The sequence below is a fragment of the Cyprinus carpio genome, chromosome A7 (genome assembly GCF_018340385.1).
Source record: "Cyprinus carpio isolate SPL01 chromosome A7, ASM1834038v1, whole genome shotgun sequence".
NCBI lineage: Eukaryota > Metazoa > Chordata > Actinopteri > Cypriniformes > Cyprinidae > Cyprinus > Cyprinus carpio.
In genome coordinates, this window is record NC_056578.1 from 15,118,577 (window position 1) to 15,136,227 (window position 17,651).

Here is a 17,651-nt window from a genome sequence, read left to right on the forward strand (position 1 = left end):
AAAAAAAAGTTTCCAATTGAAATTTAGAAAATCTCTGTTCTCCTTGATATTTTCCAAAGCAGTGTGCCAAGTGCTAAATAACAAATGGAAGGAACTACATTGTTTCTCTCAGCATCCTGCAAAATAAAGTCATACTCAAAACAAACCTCATCTTTAGTAACTTTATTAACATCTTTTTCATTCTTCAACTGTTTGCTAACTTAAAATATTTCTATCTTAATTTTTATTATTTTGTCTTATTTTCTTGTTTTGTGAACATTTAGACAATCAAATAGGACCATGTTTAAAGAAAGAACAGGATTTTGTTGCCATGGATACTCGGCATACAAAAACACATCAAGCTCATCAATCCCACATGCTCACAAACGCATGTTCCTGTACATCCCTGTGCTGGAACAGGAAACATGGAACAATGAGAGGAACTGCCACTTAGTTTACGAGGTAGTCTAAAACTAGTGTCCGTCACATTCATTCATTTATTCAGTGCAAGAACTAATAAAATAATGAACCAAGCTCAGATCTATCCAGAAATCTTCTAGATTATGTAGCATTTTCCACTGATCACTCTGCTATTGGCTGAAATGATCTTCTGTCCTAGAGTAAAATTATAAAAACATTCGTTACATTTCTCCCTTTCAACAATCAACGGCAGACTGACTGGGGTGGGGGGGGTTACCTCTTTCATTGTGTAAACTTATATTATTATTAAACAAATGAAATTTTGCTAAACTAATTTAAGATGAAAATGATCTATAAATAACATTCATGTACCCAACAGTACAAATGACTGAAATCTGCATTTTCACCTCACATTCGCAACAGTTTCATGACAGATCTTGCTTTTTCATGCCCTGAGCTGCACAGGCCATCGTGTTTTTGATGTCATCTCTTACCTCTGAAAGTGATGCTAGCAAGTGGGTCACTATGCCTCTCCCCTTTTTCTACATTTCTCAGATTGGTTGCCCTCTGTAGCAAACACCTCAACATGCTGCCTTGATTCCCAAACTCTCCAACAAGAAGCAAGCCAAACTACCATCAGACCACAAAAGAGGGAGAGATCCCGGCAGGACCCTCACAAAGGTTGCTCTGAAGATAAATGCGTCTTGTGATCTTTAGGTCCAAAGCTGAAGATGAGCGTGATGTCCGGAATGGAATGTATCGGGGGGTCGTATAAGCCCACCGCAATCCTAAAAATCAATTTCTGTTTGTGTCCTTGATAAGGGGTCCGAACTGATAAATGTTAACACAATCTTCACTTGCAAGCACTTCTTACATGTGTACACAGAGAATGTCATGTAGGAACTTAAGCAGCCAAACGTACTGTGGACCACACTTTCCTCTCCATTTGAGCCAGCCCATAACTCAAGAGGAAATTTAAACATTTCCTGCAGCTTGTTCTTCTCTCTCATCATCTATCTTTTCTCTATAACTTTTTAATTAGAATATAAAACATTAGGGAATGTAAAACACTTTACATTTTAAAAACTTGTATAATGCAGTGGACTTATAAGAACATCATCCTGTAACAATTAGTGTAAGCATATATAGTGTAGATTTAATGGCACCTGTAATTGCCTACAACAATACTAAAATCCACTAATTTATGCACTTACAAACATTAGTTATCACATAGAGTTATTATATTATGTCAGTATACTGTACTGCAAGAGTCTTTGCGGTCTCTCTGTAGTGTTCTTACTTGTTGGCTGACATTTCCAGGCAAGGAGCACCACCTACTGCCATGACTCAGATTTCTGAAGCATATCCTCCTGACTCCTAAAGCTTGTTTTGTTTTTACATTAAGATACATTTTGTAACAGAGATAACTATACTTTTAGCTTAAAAAAAAAGTACTTTTTTGACACTTTGTCACAAAATATTGAGCCTCCCATAACCAACCTGACACAGTAACTGTGGCTCAACCAATGGTGTGAGTTTGGGGCAAGACTCTTCAGTTTGTCCACCGATGGCAGATGGAGGGAATGTTCAATGCAGTGCAATACAGTTTGGTGATGTTAGCCTGCACACTTTTCCTATCAGCTTGCATCATCTTTTTTATAAAAAATTCTGATGTGGTTTTAAGTGCACTCCACATTGCAAAGGTGGCACAGAAGTAGGTGTCTTTCCACAGACTGTTTAATGCTTCTCAGATGTGGCATAAATGCATTTACACAGCAGTTGCAAATGTATATTTTGATACTAGGGGTCGAGGTGGGTTAAAGCATGCAAAATTAAGTCGGGCTTTTATTCTGGCATTGTATCTTTACACTGAATAATGAGCAGGCACAGACCAGCCTTAACTTGTCTGTATAAGACACCTAGATAGCCTATTTGAATGATTAACAGGAGATTCAGTAAAAACATGGGTCATTAGTATCTGAATAACGGTACTTAAATAAAACATTTTTATTTTTAAAACATTTTTTCTTAATCTACCAAAGCCTCACCAATAAAAGACACAGCTACAAAACAGTATGAAGCAACCCAGTGAAACTGAGAACACAAGACTATGCTCTCATAATAGTTTAAGTTATTCTAAAATGCATCACTGAATGGATGTAATGGAAGGTACTGCTCTATTGTATTGATCTCATATCATGATTTACTATAGCACTTTAACATAGCCATCTCTGCTAGCGTCTTGAGTGCTGGTGTATGATTGCCTCATGATTCAGCAACAACAAGCCCTCTATTGAGCAAACAAACTGCATTCCCCAAGAAACACAGAGGGTATCGACCCTGAGGGAGACCGAGCTCCTTCGCAACATCTGTGGGGGGGTCAGATAAACATTCAGCAAAATTCAGGTCAATGTCCTCAAGTACTTAAACACAAGAAAAAATTTAAAAAGTCAGCTGCTTGATCAGCCAGCATCAGACATATACTACCTTTCAAAAGTTTGGGGGTGGTAAGATTTTTTAAATAATTTTGAAAGAAGTCTCATATGCTCACCAAGGCTGCATTTATTTGTTCAAAATACAGCAAAACAGTAATATTGAGAAATATCATTAAAATACCTGTTTCTATTTTAACATTTTAAAATGCAATTGATGCAGTCTTCTATTTCTATTATATAGATTTTTTTATTCTATTTGTCAAATTTGTCAATATCAAATGAATGTGAAATGCCCCTCTGATCCATCTCACATGAATTATGGGTCCCTAAAAGCTTTGAATGTAAAGTAACCAGGAGCCCCACATTGAACTAAACTGTGATGACACAGCACCTCTTAGAAACACTGAGCAGATCTGCAGCACTCTTTCACACATATTCCAAGTGCAACTGGACACCCATAAATATACACAAGAGCGGGAGAGAGAGACTGCAACTGCTTTGCCAATAATAGCCCGCTTGATGGAATGTGCAAAGTAGGAAGACTGACAACACGACAGTGAGTGAAGAGAATGAGTGTGATTGTGCAGAAAAGAAAATGGTATTCTAGCAAATTCTCAACAACATATTTTTCAGAAAACTGCTTTCTCATTCACCCTGGTCTGGCCCCTACCTTCATAAGTGACGGTGCAGTAGGCATCGCTAATATCCTCCTCATGCGTCAGCACATTCTGGGCGCACAGAATAAATACGCGGAGCATGGGTGGACAGTGGTTACTGCAGGATCCGCTACTAGTAACAACTGTAAGTCACAATGCAGCGCACTGTGGTCCCACACAGAGATGGACCACTGTGGGGTGGGGGGTCTAGATCCCAAATAAGTCCCAAAGAATCAGCCTGGTTTTCACTCCAAGACTAGAAAATGAAAAGAGATGACAAGAAGAAGAAAGTCGGGAGAGGTAGAAAGAAAGAGAGAAAAGCTCGCTCGTTTAGGACAGCAGTCTGATGGAACTGTAGCTGGTGTGGTTGCTGCTCCACTTCCTGGCAGCATGCACACACTCACACACAGCTGGCTCTATAGCCCCTGACTCATATACACACTGCCCATTCAATCACAGACTGCAGCTCCTCTTAAAGGAACAGGGTACTTTTGGTCAGCACCTGTTAATGCAACTATGACTCACAAGTTTTTGGAAAGTTCACTCCTACTGCTGATTATGTCTCTGGCAAAACAGTAAGGAAGATTTAAGTACAACTAGCATTGCACAACACCGTATAGATGTATAAGATTCAAACCTAAAATGATCAAATAAAATAATCTTAAACTTAAAACCAACCTCATAATTTATACAGTCTACTTTATGACCTTATTAAGAATGTGTGGTTCTAATTTAAACAATTGAATTTGAGTATATTAACATTCCTCATTGTGAATTTGTTATTTCTAAAACATGGATACATTAATATACTCTGTTGTCAAGTAAATTAGCATTCTTTTTTTCTTTTTTTTTAACTGATAGTAAACTAGTTCTGATGATTTTGCCAGCAGATTATTGTCTTGCAACTCTGGACTAGTAACACACAGAAAATGGGTTGGGTTGAACCTGGTAAGTACCTGAAGCAATATTTCTTGATGAAAAATAAGGATGTACACTGGCAGTGGTTAAGGGGAGTAAAAAAAAATAAAAAATCACTAAATGGATTCAGTGGTTCACTTCAATCCGCTATCTCTGTCATGTGAAGTAAAAAAGTCACCTCAAAATACATAACACTGTAATGATGACAGTCATTTGAGTTCACTCAAACCTCATTTATAAGCACAAGACATGGGCTTATACAATGTAAGATTCTGCATAGAGTTTACTATACTAATGCTAGACTTGCCAAAATAAACCCCTCTGTCAGCTATGCATGTAATAGATCACCAGCAGATCTCATTCACCTCTTGTGGGAATGCCCTAATTTATTGGATTATTGGACTAAAATATTTAAAACATTGAAAGATGTCTTTGATATAGATATCGATACAAATCCACGTTTGGCCATTTTTGTGTTAGCAGTAGATGTTAACCTTTCAGTAATGATCCAAAAGGCTTTAGCCTTTACTACTTTACTAGCAAGACGTCTCATCATTTTAAATTGAAAGCACGTCTCACCCCCTTCTTTCGATACATGGCTAAAAGAAGTGTTTACTTGCATTAAATTAGAAAAAATTAGACTGTCACTCACTGGTTCTTTAAAGACATTTGACAAGGTGTGGCACCCATTTTTAGATTATCTGCTGTCTTGATACTTAAGCTAAGCATTAATATATAAACATACAATTTTTATTTATGCTTTTTTAAACATAAAAAAGCATTGTTTTATTTATTTATTTATTTATTTTATTATTATTAGTACCTCTGTCCTTTTTTTCTCTCTAAAATTAATGTTGTTATTTGTTGAGTTGATATTCCATGCAGAAAATCTAATAAAGAAATTAAAAATAAATGAAAATTGGCACAACTTTAAAGAAATGAAACTTAACTGGGGTGGGGCAATTTAGCTTAAATAGTCTGAAAACAAGAGCTACTGTTGTGCAGTAACTCCTCCTACACAGTCTGTCATAAATGGCAACAAGGTATGAATGTCTTCTTATTTAAGCATCACATTTTTATTTAAGGAGTCTGTTTGTTTGAATGCACTTAGTGTGAAGCAAAATAATAAAGCAGAAGTCAAGTCAAGTCTGCTTTATTGTCAATTCTTCCACATGTACAGCACATACATACAGAGAATTGAAATTATGTACATTTTACGAACACCAAACATAAAAGATTATATACACATTGTTTGTATATAATCAGTCAAATGTGGTTATACTGTAATATTGTCTAATGATGTTCCCAACATGAAAAATAATAATACTTAGTGTAGTCATTAGAATAACAAAACTTAGCAAATGCGTGAACAGTATTATGTAAGATTTTAAAGTAAATTAAAACTGAAACATTCTTCACCTCATCATAAAATCTGGTCCTAAATAAATAAGGAGTTCAGATCTGCGGTATTTTTCTCCTGAGCCAGAGACAACATTAATAGGTTAGATTTCATAGATCAAATCTTAAAGCAAAATATTATAAAGCAATTGACCTAAGAATGTTATGTAAATATAAAATTAGACTTTATAAACATAAACGAATGATTTGACATTTCACATGTAAATCAAAAAGATTATCTGTTTTTCAGTGACATTGTAAATCAAATTAGAGTGATGGTGAAGACTGTGTAAAGGATAAAAAAAAATCATACTGTATATATTTTAACATAAGCATGTGCTTTAAGCTATTTGTTAGTTATGCTGCCTATATGGCAACACAGCCAGTGCTCACTGCTTGAAAATTCTGTTGCAATTGCAATGTTATGCTCATTAACTATTTTTTTCCTTGTAATATAATATATTGATTTGTGATGCACTTCTATGCAGAGCCTCATGGTGTCCCTGTTTCTTACTTACAGTCATGACTTCCTTCAGTTCATCCCTCTCTGATGAGCTGCTCAAGTGCCATGTATTTCTGGAGGTGCTCACTGACCCAACCACTACTTCATGCGCACACAACTTCTGCAACATCTGTATCGAGGAATTTTGGGAGAATGGACAGCTCTATATATGCCCTCTCTGTAAGGAAGAATTTGAAAGTAAGCCAGAATTGAAAATAAATATAGCATTTAAAAAGGTTGTGGACAGTTACAAGGTGCTTCAACACCAAACAAAAACGTTTCATAAAATTTTATGTGATGTCTGCTCTGCAAACAAGCTAAGGGCAGTAAAGTATTGTTTGCAGTGTGTAACATCTTTCTGTGAGACTCAACTCAACCATCACAAAACTGCACCAAGGCTCATAAAGCACAAACCCCGTGGACAACCTGGAAGACTATATCTGCAATAAACATGAGAAACCACTGAAGATGTTTTGCAGAGACGATCAGACCTGTCTGTGTCTGTTTTGCACTGAAACAGAACATAAGACTCATAACGCTGTTCCTATAGAGGAAGAGAGTGGACACAAGAGGGTAAGACAAGAGATATGAGAGATTAGAAGACATTTTAGTATGCTTATTTAATTCTACTTGATGAACTGTTTACACAAAATTAATTTACTTATCTCCATGTCATTCTAAATTCTTCTGTGAAACTCTTTTCCATTCCACAAATGTCAATATGTCCATATGACTCACATTTCATAATTCTTTCTAAAGCAATTTAATAGCTTATAAAATCACAATTACTGGCTGATCATTTTTATTGACACAAAACACTAAAATAAACTACAAAAACTGCACATTAAATCTACAGGTAAAAATATCAGTTAATAATTTAGATTTTGGCTTATTCTTTACCAAATGATACACACACAAGGTTGAAGTGATATATTACTTTAAAAGTTCTATACATGTTTGCACTTGATGCATTTGCTTTAAAAAAAAAAAAAAACACACACACACACAAAAGAAGATTTTTTTTGAAGAATGTTGGTAAACCAAACAGTTGCTGGCAGCCATTGACTTCCATAGTAGTAATTTGTCCATACTATGGAAGTCAATGGCTACCAACAACTCTTTGGTTTATTTACCTGAGAACTGATGTTATATGCACAGTTTTTTGACTCTGGTCTGCCAGCAACATTTGTTTAAGATGCAGCTGTCTAATAATGTTTCCTGCTCAGTTCTTGATCTAGATTTAATAAGGCTTGTATCAGTCTTGTTGTTTACTGAATATTTAAACACTTCAATAAATTTTCACATTTACTTTCACAGCTCAACCTTCTGTTATTCGCAGATTCAACTTTGTTCCACCAACATCACAGACTTCAGTCAATAGGATATTTGGCAGCACTAACACAGACTGTGTTCCCTCTCGTCCTTCACTGGAACCTAAAAGTTCTTCAGCTACGGAGAAAATAGATGAAACGATTACTTTGAGAACACAGCAGGGCATCCCGACAGAGATTTTAAATACTAAAACAAGCAATGTTCAGACAGAGGGCAAAATCTACTTTACTCTGGATAAAACAGACTGCAGCAATCACTCAACGACGAGAGCAGGAAAGATTAATAAACAAGTGAAGGTCTCACAATTCAGTGTGGGTTCTCCAGTAACAGATCTGAGTACAATACAGAAACTTTAGGTATACAGAAATGCAGGTATGATAAATATTACAAATATTAACACATGCTTAAGAGCTACTTATAATGCATTCATCACTTTACCTGTGTTTCTTTTGCAGTGAATGTGATAAGACTGAATGGGATTTGGGTATGGTTCGAGAATCCATCTACAGAAAAGATAAAACAACATTAAGCCCATATAAAGGATATCAGAGTATTTGGCTAAGAAATGGGGGTGAATATGTGGCTAATGAATCTAGTCCTGTTTCTATTTCCCTAAAAGACAAGCCCCAGAAGGTGGATTATGAGGAGGGTCTGGTCTCCTTCTACAATGTGGGGACCAAAGCTCTTATCTAATCCTTCACTGGCCAGTTTTTCACCGAGAAAATCTATCCATTTTTCAGCACTTGCAAAAAAAGAGGTTATATTAACTCAAAGCCTCTGATTATCCATACTGTTAGTTAGTCTAATTACAATGCAGTCTACGTTCCTTTAAAGAAATAATTAATACAACAACATATATTGCACAGTACCCCTTTAAGATTGACACCAAAAGTGTTGTTGCATTAGCTAGTTAAGTGTTTTTTGTTGTCATGTGTTTGTGTATTGCGAACAAACATGAAATATTAATTTCATACCTGGCTAGGTAAATGTGAAGTTCAGTAACCAGTACTTTGTAGCATTTGGACCAATCAGACACACAATTGTTCATTAGATTTAACAAATCAATTATTTATTAGATTAACAAACAATCACAGACCTGTCACCCAACACCAGACTCGGTGCCTATATGTCTGTGAACGATCTCTAGGCCAGGACACCTCAGTCAGATCAGATAAACTTTACGACCTAAAAGCATGCAAAGAGAATCTTCCTCCCTACTCAATTCTCTATAAAACAGACACATACTACTATAGAAAATGACTTCTTTCATTAATTCATTTGAACAAAATTTTTCTCTGACTTTCCTATCATGTATATCCACAGGGCTTCGTGTATGATTACTACCTCCTTGTATGTATGGTCTTGTGTATTGTATACTGTTTTATAAATGCTTATGATAGATCACTATTTAATGTAAACTCACCTATACAATGTTTGGTCTCTATGTATTCGTCTTGGGATGATCTAATTGAGAGTGTATATTATATGTTTATACATATGCAGCATATTAGTGTTCTAAGAATCTTTAGTAGTCTTTGCATCAACATCCAATCCAGCTACATATGCAAATTAACATGTTCGGAGACAAAGAGTCAGAAACTTTCCCTCCAGAAGTGCAAGTCACCATTGGCTCTTTGACCCCCGAAAGGTGTGACCTCCACAGAACATAAAAGGCCTCACTTCAGTGGCAGATGGCAATTTAAGGCCCCGTCCACACGGAGACGGAGCTTACCCCAATCCGATCTTTTTTTTCCTCGTCTCAAGAAATATCCGCGTCCACACGAAACCGCAAAATGATAAATGATGTAGTATACATGTCAGACCAGTATGTGGCGCTGTAATTCTGCCACAGAGATAAACTAAAAACGGAGAAGAAGACTTGGACTATGCTCATAAACCTTGCGCGTGGTACACAAACGAACATGGAACAATACAATTATTAATCTGTGTTAATGTTAGTTAATAAAAAGACAATCGTTCAGTGTTTGATCATGTTTTTGTTGCTGTTATATGACATAGAGGTGTCTGACTGGGGGGAGACATGGGCTGATGACGTCATCGTTTCAGAAAATATACGGATTAGCCGTCCAGACGAAAATGCAAAGGCGGCGTTTTCAGATTTATCCACTTTGGGACCCGGTTTCAAAAAATAGCGGTTTCACCTTATGAAAACGCCGGATCCGTGTGGACGAAACGCCTATCCGATAAAAAAATTGTGCGTATTCACAGAAACGCGTCTCCGTGTGGACGGGGCCTAATTCTGCTACAGTTACTACTGGCAGCTGATATAAATAACTTTAATTAATCATAATAAATTGCAATTGTTTATATACATTTCCCTTTTTGAGCTAATTTGCTACAACTTCTTTACTGTTGTTTCTTGATTCAGCTTTTTCTCTGCCCCATCATTTGTAGTTTCAGGGAACAGAAAATAAGACTTACTGCAGTTCGGAGTAGAGCACTTGTTATATCATAATCTAATTGCATTGACATAAAATATTAATTATTGTCATTCTGATTGTACATTGCAAATTGAATGAATTCATGATTTTTGATTATTCAAGATTATTATTTTTATTTTTCTTTCTTTCTTTCTTTCTTTCTTTCTTTCTTTCTTTCTTTATTTATTTATTTATTTATTTATTTATTTATTTATTTATTTATTTATTTGCAAAGTGAATAAAATGTTTTATTACTGAACAAATTTGTGTGTTAGCTAAATTGCTTAATGCCAGTTAACAGAACTTTACTAAACAGTTCTAACTCATTTAGAAGCATCCATCTACTTTTAAATAATTTTGTTAATTTATTATGATCAGTGCTTGCAGATGTTTTAATGTTTTTCTTCTTCTCAGACAAACCTTGACAGTTTCAGTTAACATCTTGCAATGAATTTACAGAAAAACATACAATTCTATGTCATACAAGGAAAAAAGCAGAAACTAGATGTGTAAATACTTTGATTATTGGCTTGAGAGAGTCTGAAGAGGAAGATAGTAGTGATTTTAAAAGCTTAACATTTGAAGGTTTTAAGGCCATAGACAGACAGGCAGACATATAGATATTGCATCGCAAGTCAGAACAGTCTGAAGGTCTGACCCGAGTTTGGTGGTTGTAGCTTGAAAGCTCTATAGGATGCATTAGAGTCAGAAATTTTAGTCTCAGAATAAGAAGTTTAAATAGCAGGGGTGAAATTAGGGGAGGTGACTACAAGGTACACACATGTTGTTTTTGTTGGACTTCACTTCCTGCTAATCTTTAAGCCTATAGCAGCATATATGCTTTTATGTAGAACAGGCAGCTCTTCCAACCAATTGTAAAGACCTTTCAACACACCCATTTCGCCGACCTGGAGTTATCCCTGTCTCAAAAAATAAATAAATAAATAAAAATGTACAATGACCTTCCACTGACAATATCAACCACATTGTGCCATTTATGATTAGATCAAGAGTTTACATAACTAAAAACTTTAAAAACTTTAATTTAATTTTAGATTTATTCATTTTTACCAGCACCTTCAGCGTGTTTAGAAAGACACAACAAAAGATTAGTTAAAGGTATACTATTGACATTTGGGCTTGTAGCCTATAGTTTACAGAGGATTTAGAACACACCTTTACAATGAAGTGAAACTGAAACTACATCACCTTAAATCCTTACCTTTACTGAACATTGGGTTCTTCAATTTTTGGTTTCGAAAAACACAGACAATCAGTTCTGCTGTGTATTTTCTCCTGAAAGTCTGAGGCAACACTAACAGACAAGAAAGAGGAAGGATTTTTCAGGTGAGAGGAATGAATATTTTTCCATTTGAGAAAGTGAGCACGTCTGCAGAGCACTGCAGTGTTTCTAATTACATTTTTGTTATCTGTGGGTAGATACAGTATACAAATTTTACTGAAACTCATTTAAAAGTAATTCTAGAAAGTATGGTGTAATGCAGTACAGTGTATAAATAAATTAGGATCAAATGCATATCCTACGTAAATCAAGACACGTAGTCAAAGGCATGTTAAAATGTGATAAAAGTGAAACTGAAATTAATTGCTTTGCCTGGGGAAAAAACTACATATTTTAAATACAGTCTTAAACAAAAATGAATAAGAGAAAGTATTTTAAAAGAAAAGCATACACTTTTAAAAGTAATATAGATGTGACTCGTAAATCAATTTACATTGAACAGCCTCATGTTGTTACTATTTCTTCACTGACAGCCTTGACTTCCTTCAGATGTTGACAAGCCACTTCAGTGCCATATCAGGAGGTGTGCACTGACCCAGTCACTACTTCATGTAGACACAGCTTTGGTAGTGGCTGAAACGTTCTTTTTTTTAAGGAAAAATTCAAATCTGCAACTGAAAATAAACACAGCTTCATTAGAGGTGGCTGATCACATGAAGATGCAAGAGAGCCAAAACAATAATGTTCCATGTGATGCCTGCCATGGAAATCAAAAACTCAGTGCAGTAAAATCATGCTTGCAATGTGTAACATCTTTCTGTGAGACTCACTTGGAAAATCACAAAACAGCAGCAAGGCTCATGAAGCACAAACTGATTGACCCTGTGGAAAACCTGGAAGATTATATCTGTGGGAAACATGACAAACCGCTGGAGCTATTCTGCCGAGATGACCGGACATTTCTCTGTCTGATATGCACTGAAATAGAACATAACACTCACAACATTGTTCCTATAGAACAAGAAAGTGGAGATCAGAGGGTGAAAAACACATGCAACACAAATATCTTAAGATATTTAAGCATATAAAATGTACGTAAATCAAACCAAATTGTCATAAATTTACAAAATTATAAAAAGAAGGGTTTGTCTGTTTTTTGTCTTCAGACTCAGCTGGAACAGACACAAGCAGAAGTCAAGATGATGATCCAGGATCGAATAAAGAAGACTGAGGAGATAAAAAGCTCAGTAACAATCAACAAGGTGCACTTTCAGTCATTCAAAACCATAAAAACTATGGACATACAATTGCAATAAAAATTATTCAACCCCCTAGTCCGGCAAGAACATTTTCTGGAAACAATTCAACAAATTGCAAATTGTACCTCTGATCCCGAGGCCCCTAAATTATGATAATTATGCATGAAGGCAGCTTAAGATACAGTGAGAAGCAGGAATGTGCAGACAGAGTAGGGACTTTGGGGGCTCAAGCAACTGGCCTTTTTTACGTTAAAGTAGATTATATGAACACGCTATCAAGCACGATAAGACACGATAACACATGCAGTCATCCGACACATGCACGGAAAGCCACTTCAGACAGTGCACTAGTAGCGCAATGAGTTCTCTTTTGTGCTTCAAATGGACAAAAACACACAAAATTACGCGAAATGCCCATTTTTAGCGAGTGACATTGTAAACAGTTTTAAATGAGTTAGAAAGTCCTAAATTACCGTAAAGATTTGGGAGAAAACCAGTTGTGTTTCAGGTTTTAAAGAGACAGTGCTGCTTTTGAAATGAACTTGCTGCAGATTGTCACTGATGTAAATCAAAAAGATCAAAAGAAAAAGAGAAACCACTCACTCCTTTTCTTAATCTAACCAGAACAACAGCGTCAAAATTCTCACTGCTCTGATCCACTGCATTGAGAGATGTCAGTCAGAGCTGCTGGAGGTGATGGAACAGAAGCAGAAAACTGCAGAGAAGCAGGCTGAGGAGCTCATTAAAGAGCTTGTGCAGGAAATCACTGAACTAAAGAGGAGAGAGACTGAGCTTGAAATGCTCTCACACACTGAAGATCACCTGCACTTCCTACAGGTCAGTGTTCCTTGCTCAGTAATAGCTCTTAGAGTTCATTATTCACACCAAACCACATGTTTGGGGATCTCCTTTCTCTTGAAATACTGCAGACTTGCTCATCTGTAAGCGCCCCCCCGCAAGTCAAGTCCTGGACCAGCAACATTACTGATATGAACATAGATCTGAACACAGAAACCTTGGACAAAGCTCTCCAGAGCCTTCAGGAAACCATCAAAATGGAACTGAAGAAATTCTTTGAAATCAGTAAGTATTAAGAACTTAGGAATTTAGGAATATAAAGAACTTACATATGAGCAGTATCACAAGGCACAACACCATAATCACAGCCATGCTGTGCATCTCATTTTAACAGATGAGCCCAAGCCTCCATTACAAATTTGAAAACGTCAGAACTAGTAAGGAAGGAACATTGAGTTTCTTCATTTAAGTTAAAAGCAATTGTATTATGTCAAGTATTATGAGAGAGAGATTGACAGAGTGAGTGTGATCACCTACATTTCATTTATTATGAATACTGTAGATAGTTTGACTGTCTGCTGAGAAAAAAGCGATATCTTTGTCATAGTATCCTTTCAACGGTCATGGGATTTTCCCATGATAATGCTGGTCAGTGCATTTGTTGGTTGTGTCTTATAAGGTGTTGTTGAAAGTAAAAATATTGTCCTCGTTTATAACCTTCTTTCTGTCCCTTTCAGTATAAAAGTCTTTGCTACTGACTCACTCAAAGACTCTTGTCAGTGTAATCAAAATCACCGTCAATAACACACAATCTCAATACAAAATAAAAATATTAAATACTACTATTATTAATATAAAAAATACTATTTACTGAACAATAAAATGTAATAACAATTGGAATTATAAAATTTGCTAAGCAATTCTATCAGAAGTACAAAGGCAGCGCTCCGATACAGCATATATAAGTTATATAAAAATATAAAGGTATGAAAGCTTGCCCTTAGCTAAACAAATAATAGATTAATGAGACCAAAGACCAATGATATACCCAAGGCAAATTACGTAGTATGTTTTACCAGACACATCACACGATCAGCAAATTCCAGAAGAGCTGGCCGTGGTAAGGCTGCTCTCAGTGGGTTCATGAGCACCGAACAGCCGCTGACGCCCTGGAGCTAACATCTCTGAAAACACTGAAGCAAATTTTTAAATAGACGCTATCATTATTAATAAACAGCTTATTTGAAGTCTAAACAACTACATTCTCTACTAAAATAAACTCTTAAAACTACATTCTGTGACAAAGGTAGTATTTGTAAAAGTATAGTCGGGGTGGTCCTCATGATGCTGGCTGTGAAATGCTGCAAGTGAAGTGCTACAAACGGTGATATATATACACTTCCACTAGAGCATGTTTTTGAATCACTTTTTCTTTTCATAGCCCATTGTCCATACAGACCTTCAACTGTTCAAGAGACTTCTGGATCAGATTCTGGGAGTACAGATTCTGTTCCCTCTCATCCTTTACTGGTGTTTGAAAGTTCTTCAGTGATGGAGAAAAAAGATGTATCTGCTATCCTGAGCACACAGCAGGGCACTCTGACAGAAGTTTTAAAAACTACAGCAAGCAGTGTTCAGACAGAAGACAAAATCTACTTTAACGACAAGAGCAGCACTCCCTCACCAAAAACAGTGGAAAAGATTAATAAAAAAGTTTTTGGCACTGGTAAGACACAGCTGAGGATGGTTTTAACACTTTTTGCTTTAAAGTCTTTTAGTTTATGTTTTGTTTTGTTTTGTTTTTTTGTGCTATTTATCCATAACTTTAACATCAATTCTCCTAAAAATTAAAGTAATTAAAGTTTAATGTCAAGTACAAAGAGAGCAAATGTTAAATGTAACATTTTTTTAAAAAGAAACATTTTGATTTAAAGCAGTAAACAAGTTTGAAAAATTATTGAACAACTGAACAAACCCTATGTTGCAAGCTTTCCATTTTCTCCTACACTATGTGCATTTGTCTTTTGCTGGAAAGCGGCTTAGTTATTGATTAAGGTTACTAGCAGTGTATACTAACATTCAGTATTTCTCCATCAGCAGATCTGAGTACAATACGGAAACTTTATGCAGGTAACCTTCAAATGATTATGATGAACATAAGCTTAGATTCCTTTCAGAGTGAGTCTTTAAATTTGCTGCTTGGATTTCATCACTGTACATGTGTTTCTTTTGCAGTGAATGTGATTTTGGATCCTAATACAGCTTACCCTAAACTCAACCTGTCTAAAGACGGGAAACAAGTGAAGCATGGTGGATCCTGGAGAGATGTTCCCAATAACCCTGAGAGATTTGACTCCACCGCCTGTGTCCTGGGAAAGGATGGGTTTTCCTGTGGGAAATTTTATTATGAGGTTGAAGTCGGTGAAAAAACTGAATGGGACTAGGAGTCCATTAAGAGAAAGGGGAAAATAACAGTGTGCCCAGAGAAAGGATTTTGGTGTATTTGGCTAAGAAATGGGGGTGAATATGTGGCTAATGAATCTAGTCCTGTTTCTATTTCCCTAAAAGACAAGCCCCAGAAGGTGGGGGTGTTTGTGGATTATGAGGAGGGTCTGGTCTCCTTTTACAATGTGGGGACCAAAACTATTATCTACTCCTTCACTGGCCAGTCTTTCACAGAGAAAATCTATCCATTTTTCAGCCCTTGCAACAAAAGAAGAGATGAGAACACAAAGCCTCTGATCATATCTACTACTAGTTAGTGCAATTATTAAACAATCAATGTTCCTTTTAAAAAAGCTAATGCAACAAATAAATGGCAGGGGTTACACATTGCCCAAGACTGAACTTCTAACCTTTCTCAGAAGTTCATTTGCTTAGCTAGATCCACATATTTTAATGTTTAATGGATTAGGCTTACTATAGGTATACTTTTATGACATTTTATCATATTTTTATTTTACACAATGGTAGTTCTATGGTAGCAAAACTATTGATAAACTATTAGCTACATATTGCACTTTTACAGTACAGAAATATTTTATGAAATATTGTGCTATTCTAATAAGGCAGTTGATGTGGTAGTTTTGTTTTTCTTCTGCTTGTATTATTTTCATCTTTGGGAAAAAAGCATGCATTAATATAAAGGTGGTGGATTCGGTTCTGTTGTCTACCGCAGGGCATCCCAAACTGGGATTCACGGGGGAATTTCAGGGGGTTTGTGAGTTGATGAAAAGCTATTAATTAAAATTAAATAAATTATCATTAAATGATAACATTTAAATAAATTAACAAATAATGTAAAACAAATAAATAACTGTTTGAGTACTTTTTGAATATTTCCATCACATTTTATAGGTACCATGATAATACTGATCACTATAATCGTGATATGAAATTTTCACGCTGTCATCTCTAATAACAAAAACTATGTATAATAATTCTCATAAAAACTTTAAAACAGATTTTAAAAATAAATGTTTTTGAAGTAAACATGCAAATGTTTCATTAAATTATTGAGATATTTACTTAAAATGTCAGAGGGTAGCTACTTATTAGGCCAAAGGGGTTCGGCTGACAAAAATGTTTGAAAACACAACCATTTGCAGTGAAAAGTAATCTTGAGGCAAAATTTTAGATAAGTGTTTTTCAATCCTGATCCTGGTGTCCCTGGAGCTCTTTTGAAGAGCTGATATAAATCGTGTGTTAATAAAGAAGACATACAGAATATGCAATTGTGGTTAAAAGTAACTAGGATAAAAATAAATAAATAAATAAATAAATAAATACACAGTTCACGTAAACAGATTAATTTAAAAAAATACAATATTATATATATATATATATATATATATATATATATATATATATATATATATATATATATATATATATATATATATATATATATATATATAGTTTGTATTTATTTATTTCTGGATATTCACTTGTTTTAACTTCCTTTAAAATCTTATTTCACAAACAGGCCACTAGATGGGGCACTAGTACTTTGTAAACTCTGATCATTGCAATGTGTCGTTATTAAATAAAAAAAATAGAAATCAAATCAACGTACAAAGCACCTTTCCTATAATTCTGAGAGCGTCAGAACAACCGCTTTGAGTCGTTAATGAAAAATTCATATCAGATTAATATTTATTATGATCCATATGATTGTGTATCTTTAATATTGCTATAAAACAGTAGTCATGATAAGGTGCAAGAAATAACATGATATTTCTATATAGTCAAATATGATGGATTTGTCTCT

General features: G+C 35.3%; 1 protein-coding gene and 1 pseudogene across 1 annotated transcript in view; one reads left to right on the forward strand and one right to left on the reverse strand.

Moving 5' to 3' along the window:
* LOC109068330 (dysferlin-like) overlaps window positions 1–3,910 on the reverse strand; it is a 79,979-nt gene extending 76,069 nt beyond the window's left edge. The window contains exons 1-3 of the mRNA XM_042761362.1: window positions 3,505–3,910; window positions 2,707–2,822; window positions 894–935 (exon numbers count right to left, since the gene is read on the reverse strand). Coding sequence (XP_042617296.1) covers window positions 894–935; window positions 2,707–2,822; window positions 3,505–3,592 — 246 coding nt within the window. The 5' untranslated portion in view covers window positions 3,593–3,910. The remainder of the gene's footprint in view (window positions 1–893; window positions 936–2,706; window positions 2,823–3,504) is intronic.
* A 7,372-nt stretch (window positions 3,911–11,282) lies between these two features.
* Window positions 11,283–16,804, forward strand: LOC109094055 (annotated as a pseudogene).
* The last annotated feature ends 847 nt before the right edge of the window (window positions 16,805–17,651 follow it).